At 43.3% G+C, this 19,184-nt stretch overlaps 1 protein-coding gene across 4 annotated transcripts in view; it reads left to right on the forward strand.

Moving 5' to 3' along the window:
- The first annotated feature begins 310 nt into the window (after positions 1 to 310).
- The window catches only part of kirrel1b (kirre like nephrin family adhesion molecule 1b), a 114,489-nt gene continuing 95,615 nt past the window's right edge, over positions 311 to 19,184 (forward strand). For all 4 annotated transcript variants that reach the window (XM_054743047.2, XM_054743056.2, XM_054743064.2 and 1 more), the window contains exon 1: positions 311 to 574. In XM_054743047.2, the coding sequence (XP_054599022.1) occupies positions 529 to 574 (46 nt within the window). In that variant the 5' untranslated portion in view covers positions 311 to 528. The remainder of the gene's footprint in view (positions 575 to 19,184) is intronic.

The raw sequence follows: 19,184 nt of genomic DNA on the forward strand, positions 1-19,184 counted from the left end.
TTTACAGATCAACACGGATGGCTGACAGAGTGGAACCACTGAACTCCAGCCTGATAAACCAGTATGCACCCCGGTTCATGTCTTAGAGCGCAGTTTCTCTGTCGGCCGCTGCAGCGCTCTCCTCCCTCTGTGGAGCGTCCATTGAGATCTGGAGAGGAGAGGCGAGGAGGTGCTGGTACAACATGAGAGGGGATGTGTGCCACTGATTGTGAGAGGGGAGAGGGAGAGAGAGGAATTCTGAACTGTTTAAATGGGAATACAGTCTAGAGCGCAGAGAGGATAATGAACGCAGACTGAGGGGTGGGAAAAAGTGGAGACATTTATTTGACGCACGGGAAAGAAAGGAAGTTGTCAGAGAAAGAAGAAGAGAAGAGGAAGGAGAAAGAGAGAGACGCCTGGGATTTTCCCCCTCCTAATGTGTCTCCTTTGACTCTCATGACTCAGAGAAGATTCCAGCTGAATTCAGCCGCTCGGGAGGAATTGATGGTGTCTTTTAGAGGAACCGAGCCGAGGGGAGGAATCTGAACCATGTCAGCCTTGTGGATCCTAACTTTGACAGTCGCTTTGAACCAAGGTGAGTCAAGAACCAGAACTGGTCAAAACCCAAACAGCTGCGTAAAGTTTGGTTCCTTATCTGTTTGGTGTTGGTGCGCTTTGCCTGTTTATGTCTCACATTCGCTCCACGCGCAGGGTTCCGTGCGTGAAAACATGGAGTTGCGTCTTCCACCACACAGATGGGGGAAACCGTGGGGGGTTCTGGGTCCAATTCCAGTCCCGAACGGTCCGCACGCGCCGTTTTCATTTCACTTCAGTTACGCGTTCTTGGGTGAGATGTGGAGCATCTGCGCACGACATTGGGTTGACGTGACCTTTAAAACGCATGAATGGCCAAATTTGGTTGGAACAAGTGTGGGTCAACGCAGGCGCGCGCACACTCGCAAACACACACACACACACACACACACACACACACACACACACACACACACACACACACACACACACACACACACACACACACACACACACACACACACACAGCCAGAGACACTTTGCGCATAACCTGTCAGCCGTGGGATGATTGATGAGGCGAGGATCTGATGCTCAGTCTGGTCTCTAGGCATATGAGCCACACACACACACACACACACACACACACACTGTGACTGAAGGCGCGCAACTGCCTGTGTGTGTGTGCGTGCGCGCGCGCGTGTGTGTTTAAGAAACAGGAATGCTGTTTTTTTATGCAGGTAGAGTCTCGCGTGCACGTGCGCGCGAGCGTGCAAACGTTCAGGTGCCGAGAAAACAAATCAGAGACACATTCACTGGACTGGAGAAGAGTCCCATTACTAATATTAATGTCCCTATTTATTGATCACCTTGATAGATCTCCCTCTGTGTCTCCACCACTCACTCTCTCTCTCTCTCTCTCTCACACACACACACACACACACACACACACACACACACACACACACACACACACAGGCCAGCAGTGTGTGTTTGGGTCTGAGGGCAGTCATGTCTCCAAAGACAGAGGTGATTTATTGAAGTGGCCTGATGTGAACAGTTCAACATTATCGTGGCTACGGCGTACAGGTGTGTGTTTGTGTGTGTGTACACCATCACCTGGGTCCCGCGGGCCACTGGTGTGATGAACCACAGAAGATGATCTGCCTTGACAGATGGTCAGAGGAGCTTCCAGGCTGGAGCAGACCCAACCACATGAGAGGAATGTGATGGACAAAGAAGGATTTTACGTTCCCACAATGGAAAACCCAGGACATCTGAAACTTCAGATTGGAGAAAAATGCACCAGAGTAGATCATCCTACACCATAATACAGATGTGTGAATTCCAGAAGTAGTGTGAATGAGGCCAGAAGTGTTGGCTGTAATCTGGATTTCGGAGAACAGAGATGAAAGATGTATTTTACTCAGACGGACTTGATGTCGAAATCAGGTCGGGCATCAAAACAAGGGAGAGAAGATCAATGTCAGATGTCAAAAAATAAATAAAACGGGATGAAACACCAGCAGAAACAAAGGGAACGTGATGAAGTGGAACAGAAATGAGAAAATTAAGGAAATCTGGACCTTAACTGAGCAGAATCAAACCAAAACAACAGAACAAAGACGGCGCGGAGCAGAGAAAGAGAAAGGAGGCGAGCATCGGTGTCTCCTGCTGAGCCGGTGTAAGCCTGTAAATGTGATCAGCGTGAATCCGTCCCCTACATGCAGCAGCTGCAGCCTAATGTGTGTTTTGCCTGTTTGGACTCTTCCAGGTGTCTGCTGCCTGCTCCGCTCTGCCCACGGCTCAGACAGAGGCCGTCTGAGCCATCTGATTTACAGTTCGGGCCGGCGGTTGTCCCTGGCTTCCTCACACAAACCAAATACATCTCCATGTGGTTGACCACGCGTCTGTAATCACCACTCAGCCCAGTATGTTTGCCTGACGCTGCCACTGGGCTGCCAGCGCCAGTCTTGTCACAGGCAAAGAGGCTGCTCTCTCAGAGTCCATTTGTAAAGAGCAATTTCGCTTGAGCCCAACCTTTTTGCTGGCTGATCGCGCAAGCACTGCAAGTAAAGCAAATTCCTGCCCAGCAAGCACCTGTCCAGTCTCCACGTCTTTCCCACACTTGATTTTCTCCCTCCTCCCTCCTTTTTTCTCCTTCTTCTGTCACCAGAAGAGAGGAGAGGCTCAGATGTAAAGAGACAGGCCAAAAGACGGAGAGATGGAGGCAAAGAGAGATGAAGAAAGGAAGAGACAGCGGGGCTCAGTCCTAATCTGTTGACAAGAGAGGATGTTTGAGGGTAAACAGAGGCAGATCAGGAGAGCTCAGGAAGTTAAATCAGAGAAAGAGGCTTCAGCACCAACCCAGCTGGACCTTCAGTGTTTGATGGTTTATATTTGCAAAAGATTTACACCCAAATTGGGCTTCAGGGGCTTCCAGAGATCCATTGAAGACCTCTCAAGTAGTATAAGAGCTTTATTTCTGAAACGATTCACCTCTCATCTAAAACGTGTGATCTAATATCTTTACAGACCTCCGTGTTGCTGATATTTCCTTTTATGACTAATTATTAAAAGGACTGTTTCTGCTAAACCCTCAGATATTCATGTGATTCATCTGAATCAATAAACCACAAAAACACTTCAGCATTAAGTAGTTCAGTGTTTGGTATTTACCGCTCATAAAGATCAGAGAAGCATACTTTACAGGTGGAGGTTGTAATATTTAGGAACAAAACATTTAATCACACTCTGTCTGCATTACAGAGATTCAGGCTTTCAGATACAACAGCTGATCCACAGGTGATTGGGGTCAGGACTCAAAGGCAGAAGAAAACTGAATTAAAATGATCACCGAGGCAGGAAAATGAGAGGATCTGACAGGAAGAGAAAGAGAACAAGAATCAGGAGCGGATGAAGAGCAGGTGAGCTGGTGAACAGATGAGGTGCAGGTGTGTAAGGACAAGGATCACCAGAACAGAGGGAATGATGACTAAAAAACTTTGAAAACAATGAAACAATGTCAACACAACTGGAAATACAGGAAACAGATCAACTAACTCATAGATATCCACAATTGTGACAGAAAACTTTACTAATCCTCATGCATCTGGATGCCATGACCTGAGATTGGCACATTTTTTGACTAAAGTTAGGACATTTGTGTGGTTTATTATTGATTTGTCATAGGAAACTAGTTTGTTGGGAAGCCTGGTCAGTCACCTTCACTACAAGGCTTCTCTTGTTAGGATTATGCATCAATGGAACAAGCAACACAGAAACAGTAAATAAAAGTATTGGTAATTTTTTTTGCTTATTTATTTTCTGAAATTATTCAGGTCTATAACATCTGAAGCTGAACATATATAGGAGTAAATACAAAATAAATGAAAATAAGCTCATCTCAGGAAATCAAAGCTTTTATTGTGAAATGACAATACATTTAAATGTTTGCATTCTGAAGAGAAGCTGGCATAAATGCCAGATAGAAGTTGAAAATGGAAGAATGCCATAAGGATGACACCCTGTGGTCGTATTAGGTAACTGCAGCCCATTTTTCTAAGCAGAACGTGACTTTCTCACTGCCGTTCCATCAGTTTTGTGGCTGTTGCCCGTTACGGGTCAGCACCAGAAGTTTCTAGATGACGAGTGAAGACGAGTCACACACAGTAAGTTGAGAAGTCATTTCACTTTAATATCCAGTTGTAGGCAATTGAAATACCAGCTTGAGCTTCTTTTAGAGCCTATTTTTTGTTTCTAATTCACCGTTAGCATTGTTAGCTCAATGTTAGCCTCTAGCCTTCTTTATCTGACATTAGAGTAAAACGAAAAGATGCCATGGCTTCTTAGGCTTCTGGGTCGCTCCTGTTTACTGGCTTCAGTTTTTTAAACAAACATGGAGCTCTTGGCCAGCTGGTGTCGAATGACACTGCATTGTTAGCTTGGCGCAGACTCGCAACTTTGCAGGCTAACAGATTGTAAAACAAAGACTTTGTCTCTCTTTAGTTTTAGTGATTGAGATATCAGACTGTTTTGTGATGATTTCACTGTAGAATTCTTACATATTGTACCTTAAAACCTCATGATGACTAGTTCTTAAGGAAGTCTACGATGAAGGTGGCTTATATTTATTATAACTGCTGCATAAGTCATATTGGCTTCCATCATCTGAAGCGCTGTACCACTCCCATTGCATCCTCTGTAATGCTAATCGGCCTAAATGGTCCAAAAACAAACAAAAATGAAGAAATAAAAAATCAAATTTCCTTTAAATTTCTTTTAAAATGTCACAAAAGAGGTTGAATCAGTAGCTGATCAACAGATGGTAAAAATATGCAAGAAAACAGTGTTTTTACTATTACTACAATATAGAAAACTAATATATTCCTCTCTTTGGGGAGCTTCAGCACTGATGAGTATTTCTTGCTCAGGCGACTTTAGAATAAATCAAACCCCAAACCTCGGCCATTAGTGCCTGGCTGTACTTACCGCGCCATAAAAGCAAAAAACACCGGGTTGGCTGCCTCGGTTTCACTAATTGGATGTTAAAAAATACTTCTTCGGTAGAGGAACACTGTCTTCTCAAAAGAAAACCATTAAAAATAGCGTGACACTTCATGTTTTAAAGCCAAGCGGGGGCTCAGACATAACGACACGCGAGTGGGGGGGATGTGTGTGTGTGTGTGTTTTGTCTCATCTCAAAGCCCTCCAGTACCTGACAGATCTGATATCCTTATGAATGGAGAAGCGTGATATGAGGTGACAAGAAACAGCAATTAAGATAATAAATGAAATAAGCACCACAATTACCTGCTGCTGTTAATCTAGTAATCTGATCCGATGGTGACGAATCCATCGTTTTCCACTTCTGCACAACCAGGAAGGGGAGGATTGTGGAGTATGCAGATCTGAAGAGAGAGCACGGATCGGTATTAGGACTGACATCTGTCAGTCAGGTTGATATGTCTGCCAGAACGAGAGTGGAGCAGTGGACTTGGGGGGATGAGGAGGAGTTGGACAGACGGAGAGAAAAGGGGGTGATGGGACATGATCTGAAGACAGGATGGCGTGAAATTCAATCAAGAGGAAGAAGAAGAGTGTGTGGTTAGAGTGAACGATCTGAAACAAAAGAAGAAGTGAGACTAGAGAAAGAAAAAACAGGATTTTGGAAGGGTAAGTTTGGGTGAAAGGATGGAAACAAACACAGAGGGGAAGAAAACAAACTTTAAACGATCTGAAGACAGCAAGACATGGGAACGAGTCCAAATATGGTCAGAAAGACAACGAGAAGGACTAAAAGGATCAAAAAAGGAGAAGAAAGCAGGACAGGAACGTGAAATATGCAAAAAGACAGAGAGAAAAGCGAAGAGAGCCTGAAGGATAGGACAGTGATGTCAGGGGAGCTGAAAAAGACAAAAGGAAGTTGTGAGGTAAATATATGAGCCAACGGGAGTGAAGGAGTAGAAGAGCAAAGCTGGGGAGCAGAGATTTATGTTTGGAGAGGCTGCAGCAAGGGAGGCGAGGGAAACAGCCAGTCCTATTATAGATGGGGCTGTCCAGGGAGAGCAGGGCTGCTGGTTTTCAAGGCATTTCCAGAAAATTTCACTGCCGCTCGAAGCACACGGCTCTGCACAAAGCACAGCCCTCAACCCGAGTCCTCGGCCCTCCAAGGATAAATAAAATGGGTCTCCTTTCTCTGCATGAGTATTCAATAAAAGTGATAAAAGGCTGGAAGTAACCCTTCTCAGCTTTTTGGAAGGGAATATGAGAAACCAAACTGGCCACCCTCTCCAAGGAGAAGCTTTCAAAGAAATGCAGACATCAAGCATAAAAGCACCAAAAGCATAAAAGTGCCTCCCCTTTGTTTACGAGAAGGGCTGTGAGATGATAACGGCTGAGTGTGGAGGTAGTTAGTGCTCCTGCTTCTCTCCGTGTCTCTGTTTCTTTGTCTGCCCGTGTTTTCTCTCGCCCGCTGTCTGAGACACTCGTGTGGAGGTGAGAGAGAACAATTGAATGGGCCTCCCACATAAAATCCATTCAGAGACGTCTTGAGGAATAAGAATGAGAAAGTGTCCGGCGCGGTGAATTAAATCAATCTGATCCATTACAAGATCACTATCGCAAGATTTTCCCTCTTGTCTTAGCTCGGGATTATGCACAACACTGCTGGCTGTGTGTGTGTGTGTGTGTGTGTGTGTGTGTGTGTGTTTGTGTACCTTACATAACAGTGTAATGCCATTTCCCACACAATCAATGGAACAGTTAGAGATTATTGTGAGTGCTTAACTGACAGATTATTCACATTTTACATTTACATTTTTTACCTGACTACAGGGGATAGGTATAAGACTCGACGCTTTCACTAAATCACTTTTTAAGACCCCTAAGCCTTGTACTTCTCTCGCTATGAAACCTGAGAATATCTAAACCATTTGTGTTGCACGTGCAAAAAACCCAAACAAAATGAAAGCTTTTTCCTAATTTGACCCAACAGTTAAAGCAAAAAACTCCATAATGATAAACATCTGCATAAAAACATTTTCCGTTTCAGTCAGAATTAGCTGCAGGACTTTAAAGGGACAATGTGTAGTTTTGATCGTTAATCTCTGGAAATATCTGTCAAAATTTTGTTGAAAATGAATGAAATGATGCCCAGTTGTTGAAAAATATTTGCGACTTTTAATCATAAATATCAGGTCTAAAATACATGGGAGTGGGTCCAAGTCTCAGGACGACACCATATTAGATGCCATGTTTCCTTCTACGGAGCCCTTGAGGACAAAATGCAACAGTTATAAAACTTTCACCATTCATAAACATTGTGTTACACATTTATTTCTTTACTCACTGTCACTGATGAAAGGGAGTCTGATGTACTTGTCATTTTGCTGAAGTTTGCACTTCCCAGGGCTTTTTGACCCTAATGGGGATCCATCGGTAAGGTCTTACTCCACGACAAAAATACAGCTTACTTGCAAAAATTGAAGTATCTATTGCCCCCTATCACCAGGAAAAATCCACACTGTCACTTTAATGCCAGCTTGAATTCATCTTGACTTCTACATCAAGAGTGTAAATCAATTGCTTTTTATCAATAATAAAGACTTTAAACCTGAACAAATCCATTTTGAAACACCTTCCCAAAAATGAACCAAAATAAATAAAATTGTTTTATTTAACATGGTCTTAAAGTAACAAATGTGTTGTTTTTAACCGTTAATCTCTGGAAATATCCATCAAAATGACACCATATTAGACTCCTTCTACGGGAGCCTGAGAGGACAAAACACATTTACTGATCTGTAAAAAACGGTTGCAAAACTTTTGCCATTCATAACCGTTATTGTTTTACACATTTACCTCTTTGCTCGTTGCCAGTGATGAAAGGGAGTCTGATGTGAGAATGATTTTGCTGGAGGTTGCTCTCCCAGGGATTTTTGACCCTAATGGCCATCCGTTGGTACGGTCACAAAAACACAGCTTGTTTGCAGTGACTTAGGTAAGCACTGCCCCCCCCCATCGCTAGAGAAAATACACTTTGTCACTTTAAAGACAAAAAAATAATTAATTGCATAGCCTTAAGTGGTTTGGTCAGCTCTATCCATGATAATTTAGGGATTTTTTTAAATCTTACTTCCAAATTTTATCTTTACATTTTAGACAAAATGAACCAGAATGATTATAAAACAACAAATGTGGAATTATGGTCTGATTGTTTGATAGCAGATGTTTGCGTGAGTGAATGATGTGCCTGGAGAATATCTGTTTCCTAACAGATTATCAATAGAGTTGGTCACCATGGTAACCGAGAGAGCAGAGTTCCAGGCTGGTGGAGTTACCTGTGAAGTTTAAACTGTCACACACCATTTAATGCTTCTGCCAACAGCAAACATTTAAATATTTTGTGATATTTAATTTTTTTCCTTAATTCTAATTTTCAACACATTCAACATCCACTGGCTCCACTTTTGTTATTTCCCAACTTAATTCCCTTATCAGAAGCCAGATTTGTGTAACCAAATGATTTAGTTGCGTGGGCGCAACAGCTCTTTTTCCTGTCTTATTATTTCTTCATTTTTGAAGTCTCAGAACATCCTTCTATCCCGTTAATCGGTTCTTTTGGTGGATTTGAAATGGTGATAAAAAAGAAGCAGCAGCAGTTTAAAGATGGTGATGGACAACATGATTACAGATGATGAAAGCTGAGATCCATCACCACCCACTCTGTTTGTGTTTCTATCCTCCCTCTATCTGTCTGTCCTCCTCTCCACGCTCTTATGTTTTTAATGTAAGTCGATAACTATCAGGAACTGATAACACCCAGGCTCCTCTTGACTCACTGAGGCCTGATGAGGCGGAGGAGAGTGAGGCGAGAGCCGGGTTGCATGAGGTACCATTATGGGTGTGCAAGAGGAGAAGGAGGGGGTGACACTATCTCCCCTCGGTGAAGTCTGTTACGCTCGGGTGCAAAGGAGATAAGCGAACAGCTCCCAGTGGTGGTAGCAGAGGTGCCTGGTGACGTCACGCTGCTCGTCTCACGTCCTCGTGGCGGCAACTGAAGCAATGGTGTCGAAGGTGAAGAATATGTCAGGGTGGAATTTGTTATCGTTCTGGGAAAGGAGATTAAATTTAGACTATTGTTTTAGTGTGTGACTCTATTTTTCCAGACGTGAGTTGACACAGCTGTTTGCACTGGGCTTTCTATGCAGCAAATATATTAACTTGTCACATTAGGGGGAAATACAGGTGTTACTAATAATATTAACATGACTGTTCAGCCATGACAGTGTGACAGTGAGTCAACAAGGGCCCGCAAACTCCAGCAGCTAATTGAAATTCTGTCATGGCTAATTTTGTTACCGGCACGAAGAAGAAGAAGAAGAAGAAGAAGAAGAAGAAGAAGAAGAAGAAGAAGAAGAAGAAGAAGAAGAAGAAGAAGAAGAAGAAGAAGAAGAAGGTAAACAAAACATGTAAAAATAAAAAAAGAATTTAGAAAATGGTTAAAAATATATTTAAAATGAGCAAAAAATAGACAATTGTGATTAAAAAATGTTAAGAAAGAGAGAGAGTTAATAGGAAAAAGGGAAATTAGTGGATCCTGAGGAAGGTGGAATAGGTGGGGAGAGCAGAATAAAGAGAGAGTGGTGAAGAAGGTCATACAAAAGCCAGCTTGAACAAGTGAGTCTTCAGCTGCTTTTTAAAGGAGACCACTGAGTCCACTGATCTCAGGCTCAGGGGGAGAGAGTTCCAGAGTCTGGGGGCCACAGCAGCAAATGATCTGTCACCTTTGGTATTTAGCCTGGTGCACTGCACAACCAGTAGGCTTTGTTCACTGGACTTCAGGGACCTGCTGGGGGTGTAGGGACTAAGAAGATCACCAATGTAAGATGGTGCTTGTCCATGTAAGGCCCTATAGACCAGAACCAGGATCTTGAAATGAACCCTGAAGTTGACTGGCAGCCAGTGAAGCTGGAGGAGAAGCGGGGTGATGTGGGTGTGTTTGGAGGACTTGGTCAGAAGCCGAGCACAGGCATTCTGAACCACCTGTAGACGGTTCAGGGAGGTTTTGCTCAGACACGTGAAAAGAGAGTTACAGTAGTCTAAGCGTGAGGAGATGAAGGTGTGGATAACTGTCTCAAGTTCAGAGCGGGACAGAATGGGACTCAGTTTAGCAATGTTCCTGAGATGGAAGAAGGAAGAGCGAACAAGAGAACTAATGAAAATCCATGGTGAGAGCTGGGTCAAAGGTCACACCAAGATTCCTGATGGAAGGTTTGGTGTGAGAATCAAGCTGACCAAGAAAGTCTCTTACTTTGGGAACCAGCTTGTCTGGGGCACAGATGAGGATCTCAGTCTTATCTTCATTCAGCTGTAGAAAGCTCCCAGCCATCCAGGCTTTGATAGAGTCTAAGCAGGTGTGTAACAGCTGCAGCTTAGACATCTCATGGGGCTTAAAGGAGATGTAGAGATTACTACACACTAGAATCAGCACTGTTGCTATTCAGTTGGAGATTCTGAAAATTACCAATCAGATTAAACTATGAGGCTGGTAGAGGCTACAAGGAGATGTACAGTTGGATGTCATCTGCATAAAGATGGTAGGAGATTCCTTTGAATGAGCTCAGGATGTGCTGAAGAGGAAGCAGATAGAGGAGGAAGAGCAGAGGCCGCAGCACAGAACCTTGTGGGACACCAATGGTAAGCAGATTCTGATAGGCCTACCCAGTCTCTGAGCCTCTCCAGTAGCAGGTGATGGTCAACAGTGTCAAAGGCTGCAGTCAGATCCAACAGGACCAGAACAGAACAGTCCCCTGCATCACTGTGAGTCGGAAGGACATTAGAAACCCTAAGAAGAGCTGTTTCAGTAGAATGAGCTCTACAAAAACCTGACTAGAAGCTATCATAGATGTTATGTTCATCAAGAGCAGCTGTGAATTGTTTAGCCACAACCTTTTCCAAGATCTTGGAGATGAGTTTAGATAAGGGTCTGAAGCTGCTATGGAGAGAGGGGTCAAGACTCGGTTTGTAAGAAGCGGGTGGATTACAGCATTCTTAAAGTAAGCAGGGACGTGACCAGAAACCAGAGAAGCATTAATTATAGAGAGCACGCTGGGACCGATGGACTGAAAAGAACTTTTAAACAAAGATGAGGGTAAGATGTCAAGGGGGCATGCAGAGGTCTTCATAGAGTTAACTAGTTTGGTTAACTCAGGCAAAGAAACAGGAGCAAAGCTATCTAGGATGAAGGGCCTGGTTGGAGTCCGGAGAGGCAGCGATGAGGCTGAGGGAGAGATGCTAGATCTAACCTTATTGACTTTGTCCACAAAGAAAGACAGAAAGTTCTCACAGTCTGCAACAGAGTGGATGGAGGCTGTAGGAGAGGCACGAGAGACAATGCTGCTGATGGTGTTAAACAGCACCTTGGGGTTCCCTTTGCTCTGGGACACCAGGTTGGAGAAATAGGCAACCCTCGCATCTCTGACTGCAGAGTTAAAGGATGTCAGAAGATCATTTAGGTGCAGCAGATGGACGTGGAGATGGGTTTTCTAAAAAATAAAATCGGTAAAAGAATAGTGTAAATAAACCTAGATAAAATAGCTAGGCAGTAAAAGCAAGGGAATAAAAGTAAACCTTTAAGCAAGACTTAAAAACCGCAATGGAGGGGGAGAGTCTGATATTCAGTGGGAGATCATTCCAGAGTTTCGGAGCGCAGACAGAAAAAGCTCATTCACCACAGGTTTTGCAGCGTAGACAGGGAATCTGTAGTAGGTGTAGGTCACCTGAACGGAGATAAGGAGTGAGTAACTCAGATATGTAAGTTGGTGCTAAGCCATTCAACGCCTTAAAAACAAACAATACAATTTTTAAACGCATACGATAGTGCACAGTAAGCAAGTGAAGTCTTGCTAAAATTGGAGTGATGGGCTGCCGATGGCCCGTATTAGTCAGAAACCTTGCTGTCGCATTCTGTATCAGTTGAAGGCGAGATAATGCGGCTTTTGAAATGCCAAACAGAATTGCATTGGAGTAGTCCAACCTTGAGGTGATGAAAGCGTGAATGGTTGTCTCGAGGTGGCGCCGATTCAGAATGGGTTTTAGTTTGAAAAGACTTCTCAGCTGATAAAAACATGTTTTAACCATGTGATTAACACGAGGGTCCATTTTTAGAGCCACATCCATTTTAATTCCAAGATTAACAATTGTTTGACTACTTTTAAAAGGAAGAGCAGAAAAATCAGGAGCAGAGGAAGACGAGCCATTAGGAGTAAAAACAATTAACTCGGTCTTAAAATCATTCAGCAGCAGAAAATTTGCTGCCAGCCAGTCTTTAACCTCACCCAGGCAATCAAGGAGTGGCTGGATGGAGGTAAAAGTCTTCAAGGGAACATAAATCTGGCAGTTGTCCACATAAAAATGAAAGCTAATGTTGAAATTCCTGAAGATTAGTCCCAGTGGAAGAATATAAATGCTAAATAAAAGGGGGCCGAGGATAGACCCCTGTGGCACGTCCCAAGGAAGAGCAGCAGAGGGAGATGAACTGTCATCCATCCTAACTCTAATAGACCTGTTGTCAAAGTAGGAGCAGAACCAGTCAAGCGCAGATCCCTTTATGCCGACCAAATTCTCAAGGCGGGACAATAAAATGTCATGGTCAACTGTGTCAAATGCAGCTGAGAGGTCCAACATCACCAGGGCAACATGGGAACCGGAATCAGTGGATAACATAATATCATTAAAAACCCTGATGTGAGCAGATTCTGTGCTGTGATATTGTCTAAAACCAGACTGAAATTTATCCAAGACCCCAAAATTGTTCAGATGGGGCATAATTTGATTATAAAAAGCCTTTTCCAACACTTTTGACAAGAAGGGGAGCTTTGACATGGGGCGAAAGTTCCCAAGGACAGTTGGGTCTAGGCCAGATTTTTTCAATAGTGATTGAAGCACAGCATGTTTAAAAAAGGAGGGTATAGTTCCCGAAACAAGGCTGGAGTTAATAATGTTGAGCACATAAGGGGCTACCACTGGAAGAACCTCCCGGAAGAGTCTGGCTGGTACAATGTCATCGGGACATCCTGATGGCTTCATGGAAGATATTAATCTCTCCAGGGCAGGCAGTGTGATCGGCTCGAAATGGTCAAAGCATCCGGTACAAACAGATACGGGTAGCAGAACATCTCCAGGGGAAATGATTAGAGTCCTAATATTGGAGACTTTGTCTAGGAAAAAACTTAAAAATTGGGAGCAGAGATCATCTGTGATTGCTACCGTAGAAGAGTTATCAGTTGACAAAACTGCATTTAGGGTTTTATATAAAACCCTCTGGTTCCCAGAATGGGTAGTAACAATGTTGGCAAAGTATTTACTTCTAGAATTCCTGACTGCTCTCTGACAGTCATCTAGTGCATTTCTAAAAAGTTCATGGGAAATCAACCAGACAGCGAGCAGGAGGTGGGGACGCAGAAACTGACAAGTTAAAGAAAATGCAATGGTGATATGAAATATAAACGTCCTCAGGACAAACACCGTCAGCATTTAGATTCAGGGTAAAAGCAAGGTCTAGAGTGTCCCCCCTGGTGTGTGTGGGTCCAGAAACATGCTGGGTAAAGCTGAAGGAGTCCATAAGGCTGGAGAAATTCATGGCAAAGTGGTCCGAGGGATCATCAACGTGGATGTCAAAGTCGCCAACAATCACCAGTCTGGACAGCTTCACAGTGGAGGATAGAAAGTCACTAAACTCCTGAAGGAAAGAACTGTTTGGACCAGGTGGACGATAAACCACAGCACAGTAGAACCAGTCCTTACGCCCAACTTTAATCAGCTGCAGTTCGAAGGAAGCAAAGTGACCAGAGGTTGTAGAGCTACTGTACATGGAAGATGGTCTCTGAAAACAACAGCTAGGCCTCCACCACGACCAGAACCCCGGGACTGGCTAAGAAAAGAATAACCACTCGGGCAGAGTTCAATCAGACCAGAATAATCAGATGTTTGCTGCCAAACTTCAGTCAGAAACAGAAAATCCAGGTTTTTAGAGAGAATTAGATTGTTAAAGCAGGAAGGACTTATTGTTAACATAGCGGGTGTTTAATAGAGCCATGCTGAGTGAGGTGGAGGAATCAGAAACTACAGAAACAGCTGGAGTTAATGGACGTAAATTAGTAGGGTTAGATCCACGGTGTTTATAAAAACCACTCATGGAGGGAACGGGAAGAAGCCACTGAAGAGTTTGGATAAACAGACCTTAAAAAACTAGTATGGAGAAACTGCATCGCAACGCGGCCTGGCGGGAATGCGGAAGTGGTGCTCAGGTCGGCAAACAAAGGACAAGAAGCTAGAAGATCACACCAATGTTTACTAGATAAACCACGCTTTAAGAGAAGTCTTATTCTCACCTGGATTCCTGCTCATTTACCTCTTTTCCTCCAACGTTTTCCCGGGACCGGATAAATATCGCTGGAGGCGTCCTGGTAGGAATCATTTGGCTCCGGGCCAGCACGCCGATCAGGTAAACAAACAGGAAGGTACGTCCTCGGTGCATTCTTGGGCGATCGTGAACGAACAGAAGGACAAAAGAGTCTGGCGATCATAGGAGATGGTAGCAGGAACACTACTGAAGAGGATCGCAGACAGGAGCAAGGTGGAAAAGAGGAGGTTAGTGGAGAAAAGTTTGAAAAAGTGGCCGGTGACCGCGGCTAAGCCAAGCACAGGTGCCATCTTGTTGTTGACCGGAAGTGAAAAAAAAAAGTAAAAGGTGTTTGTGCTGTGCTGTGAGATGTCGAAATGTTTTCCAATAAAAAACTCAAAGCATACAGTGAGGCTTTGTGTGTGTGTGTGTGTGTGTGTGTGTGTGTGTGTGTGTGTGTGTGTGTGTGTGTGTGTGTGTGTGTGTGTGAATCCATGATAAGCAGCGAAGGCCAAATGAAAATGAAAGAGTGGGCCTGTTTGCTTGTGATTGAGGCAAGGCATCGGAGGGCGAAGGAGTGAGGCGGGCACAATGGGGTGAGTGGGAAAATAAAGGAAGGGAAGCAAAAACATGCAGGGGAGAGCGAGAGAAAAAGATAATTTCTTTGCTCTTCTTTTAAATAAGTCTGTTTCCATAGCAACCAGCCACCAGAGAGAAGGGGAGAGATAGGGGAAAGAGGGGGTGCACCAGAGAGACAGGGAAGGATAGATTGTGTGAGTTACCATAGCAACGAAGGAAGAGGGAGAAACGACTTTTAAAAAGGGAAAGTTTTAAATGACAGTTGGGAGAAAAGAGAAGCAGAGATAAGTTACTGAAGAGTGATTTATTTACTTCCTAAAGTTTGATTTTTAAAACTAACTTCATGGAAGTAGAGGTAGGTTTCTGATTTCTCATGTTTTACTGTGAATTCGAAAAACTACTGATTGTTCACTTTCCCTTTTCAATTATTAAAAACAAATGTCTTAATCTGCTAAGGCTATTGAGGTACATGCATCGTGCCTCGAGAACAACAATCAGATTAAAACTTTATCTGAACATTTTGGTTTTCTGGTTCTGGCTCTGCAGGTTGTGAGCCGTTAAACATGCTGACAACGTTCAAAAACACTGTCAAATTCTCCAGGTTGATATTTGTTCAGTAGAAAAGCTGACATTAAAGCATTGACCCCTTTTTGGAGTTTTTGTTTGATTGGTACGTGTGTGTAAGGGTAGTGTGATCCATGCATGTAAATGTCCGACACCACACCACACCACACCACACCACACCATACCATACCATACCATACCATACCATACCATACCACACCACACCACACCACACCACACCACACCATACCATACCACACCACACCACACCACACCATACCATACCATACCATACCATAACATACCACACCACACCACACCATACCATACCATACCATACCATACCATACCATACAATACCATAACATACCATACCATAATGCACCATACCACACCATACCATACCATACTATAACACACCACACCACACAGCACCATACCATACCATACCATACCATACCATACCATACCATACCAAACCATACCATACCATACCCTACCATAACATAACATACCATACCATACCATACCATACCACACCAAACCAAACCATACCATACCCTACCATACTATACCACACCACACAGCACCATACCATACCATACCATACCATACCATACCATATCATACCACACCAAACCATACCATACCCTACCATTCTATACCACACCACTCCACACCACACAGCACCATACCATACCATACCATACCATACCATACCATACCATACCATACCATACCATACCACACCATAACCACACCATACAACACCAAACCAAACCACATTTTTAAAGCCTTTTTAAAAACAACTTATCACCAGACAAGAGCTCTACAGACGGTGCAAAACAAAAGAACCCTATAAAAACAATTATACATAAAAACATATGAATTTCACGTCACATAAATAATTGCCAAAGGATAAAAACCGGTCTTCCAGCTAAATTAAAAATCCCACCACTCAACTAGTTTCTGATTCTGAGATTGTCTAATATGAAGCATTAAATTGCTCCAAATCCTTTTGAGAAAGCTCTGTCCCCCTCAACTTCAGCCAGGATTGTGGAACTGAAAGCAATGTGAGCGTAGAGGGACACGAGGCCTCATCAAGTCAGACAGGTAACTTGGTCATTTAAAAATTTAAAACCAAACAAAAGAACTTAAAATCAAATCCTAGAAGAGACAAGCAATTAATGTAGTCAGCCAGGGTTTTGGGTAATATAGTCAAAGAGGTTTTTTTTTTTTACCAGTTAAAAACCCTGCAGCATTTTGAACTAGTTCTATGTGAGATAAGGAGCTCTGGTTAACCCAGGATAAAATGGGGTTGCAATAATATAAACATGAAGTTATAAATGCATGAATGACATATTCTAGATAATGTCTCAAAATAAAAGGCTTTGCCTTAGACGGTAGAAGACACGACCATCAAAACTAAGGGTAAGAACAAGAGCCCTTACCATCACCATAAGTAAAAATAGTTCATGTAGCATCGTGCCCCGTTACAACTGAGTACATCTGACTACATGAGCAGGATGTAAAATGGACTTCACATCTCCAGCCTTCTGACATTGTTGTTTTATAGTTACTCCATTCCTTGTGTAATTACAAAATTATGATTCTGTTTAAAACACACTTTTGCAAATGTTAGAGTAAGTGAACTGCAAAGGGATCTCTGGAGACTTTCACAAAGCATCAGTATGTGGTGAGATAAGCTGGCCTCTCCACAGTAATAAAAGCTGAAACTTATTGGCGCTCCACTGTATAGCCTGCTGTAGGCTGGGCAATTTTGGACTGTCATGGATGAAAGACGGCCACCTCCGAAGATTTAGGGCAGAAGTCTGAAACGATGGGTTTCACCATAAGTTACATCTAACAGAAATTCAGTCTGTTTTCACCAATTTACTTAAATAGATTAAATATGAAATAATTAGCAGAAAAACCCAAATGAGGCCCAAGAAAACATAGATACAATTTATTTTAAGAAATCTGCCCTCTAACAGCTTAAAATGATCTAAAATTACACATATTCTGTTAAACAAGTGTGGATTTATGGTCACAGTCTGACTGAAACCAACATTTCTCACTAGATTAAATCTCAAGAACCAACTGGAGCCTTTTAGGTTTTAGTGAAATTGCAGCAAATTTGGAGCAAAAAAATCCTTCGGTGACACAGCGTTCATGCTGCTACGCTTTGGTATCCATCTAACGGATGTCTCCCTGCTATCTTCTGCACCCACACGGCCCACCTGGACCCCTCACTGCACCATAATAGTACATCTCCGCAACGATCCTATCACAGATACCCATAATGGCACGGCGTTCCAGGCCCTGGTCTGGCTCCACTCACTAAGATTGTGCCAAGATTCAGCAGCACTGATGCTGTGATGGACTCATAACTGGGGAATGGGACCAGCGTGGTTCAACGTCCATGCCAAATGGAAGTGGTGCACCATGATAATAAACCACCTTGCTACAGATGCATTTGCAGTGAAGAGCCTGAGACCATTCCCATTCTGGCAAGTCCCAATGCCCCTGAAGCGTTGGTCTTTGTTGGACTACTCCTTTCTCTGTAAAGCCTTAATGGTCTGCAATAATTTACCACTGGTCAAAGCTTTTATGTCACCGTCAAATGGAAAAAAGAAGACAGTTTTAATTCTAAAAGACATAAAACTTCTTAATGAGAACTTATCTGTTTCAAATGAGCATCAAAAATTAATTGAAACTTCAAAATTGTTTTAATTTAATAATCTTTTTTAGCACTTGCTACTGAGAGGAGTGGTTCTTCTGCTTTACTCCTCATAACTGTAAAAGGGAGATAAAGACAGAGACAGAAAGGGAGTTTGGCCACAGTATATGGAGCCTTCATAAGAGGCGAGATGTGAGCTGCACTGATAACAGCTCTGGGTATACGGCTGCTTTCTGATTGTCCGTTCCCAACTCTTGACCACACATGACCTCCGTCTCTGTGTAGAGTGAGAAATGAGAAACACAGAGGGGGAGACCGAGAGGAAGGGAGAGAATTGATTGAGAGTCTCGGAGTTCAGACAGCTCTGAACACAGAGGCCTCGATCAGCTTCCCGTAAAGCGCCGGAGCTGCACGCTGATCCGAAATAGGACCCGACATGGGTCACGTGGAGAGGAGAAACGTTCAAATTCTTCAGCCTGCCTGTGTGCTGGAAGCCCATCTTCGAACTGGCGTACTAGCTGCTGGAAATCAGCAAAAACATAAAAAGAATTGTTGTGATAATACAGTTTTTAACCAAGCAATAGGGTGCTCTACGTGGTGTTGGAGAAAGCTCAGCAGTGATGTGTTTGTCATTTTAAAAGCATGCACGGCTCAGAGTAAAACATGTGACTAATTACGGTTTTTACTTCAGCAGCATCTTGCCTTGGGAGCAGCCGTAGGAACAGCTGAGGTGGATTTAGTTGCAAAGGGAAGCATTCTGTCAGGTGCATTAGAAAGGTGTTCTATGATGCTTGCCAAACATGTCAAAGAGACAAAGAAGGTGCTACCTTTATATAGCAACATGCAGCCATCCTCGGGAGTCAGACGTGTGCCGACAGAGGAGTTGGTGCTGCTGACGGTGGTGAAACAGACAGGAAGCTAAACAATGTTTGAGCTTTTCTTCAC

Source organism: Nothobranchius furzeri, chromosome 11 (genome assembly GCF_043380555.1).
Source record: "Nothobranchius furzeri strain GRZ-AD chromosome 11, NfurGRZ-RIMD1, whole genome shotgun sequence".
In the NCBI taxonomy this organism is placed as follows: Eukaryota; Metazoa; Chordata; class Actinopteri; order Cyprinodontiformes; family Nothobranchiidae; genus Nothobranchius; species Nothobranchius furzeri.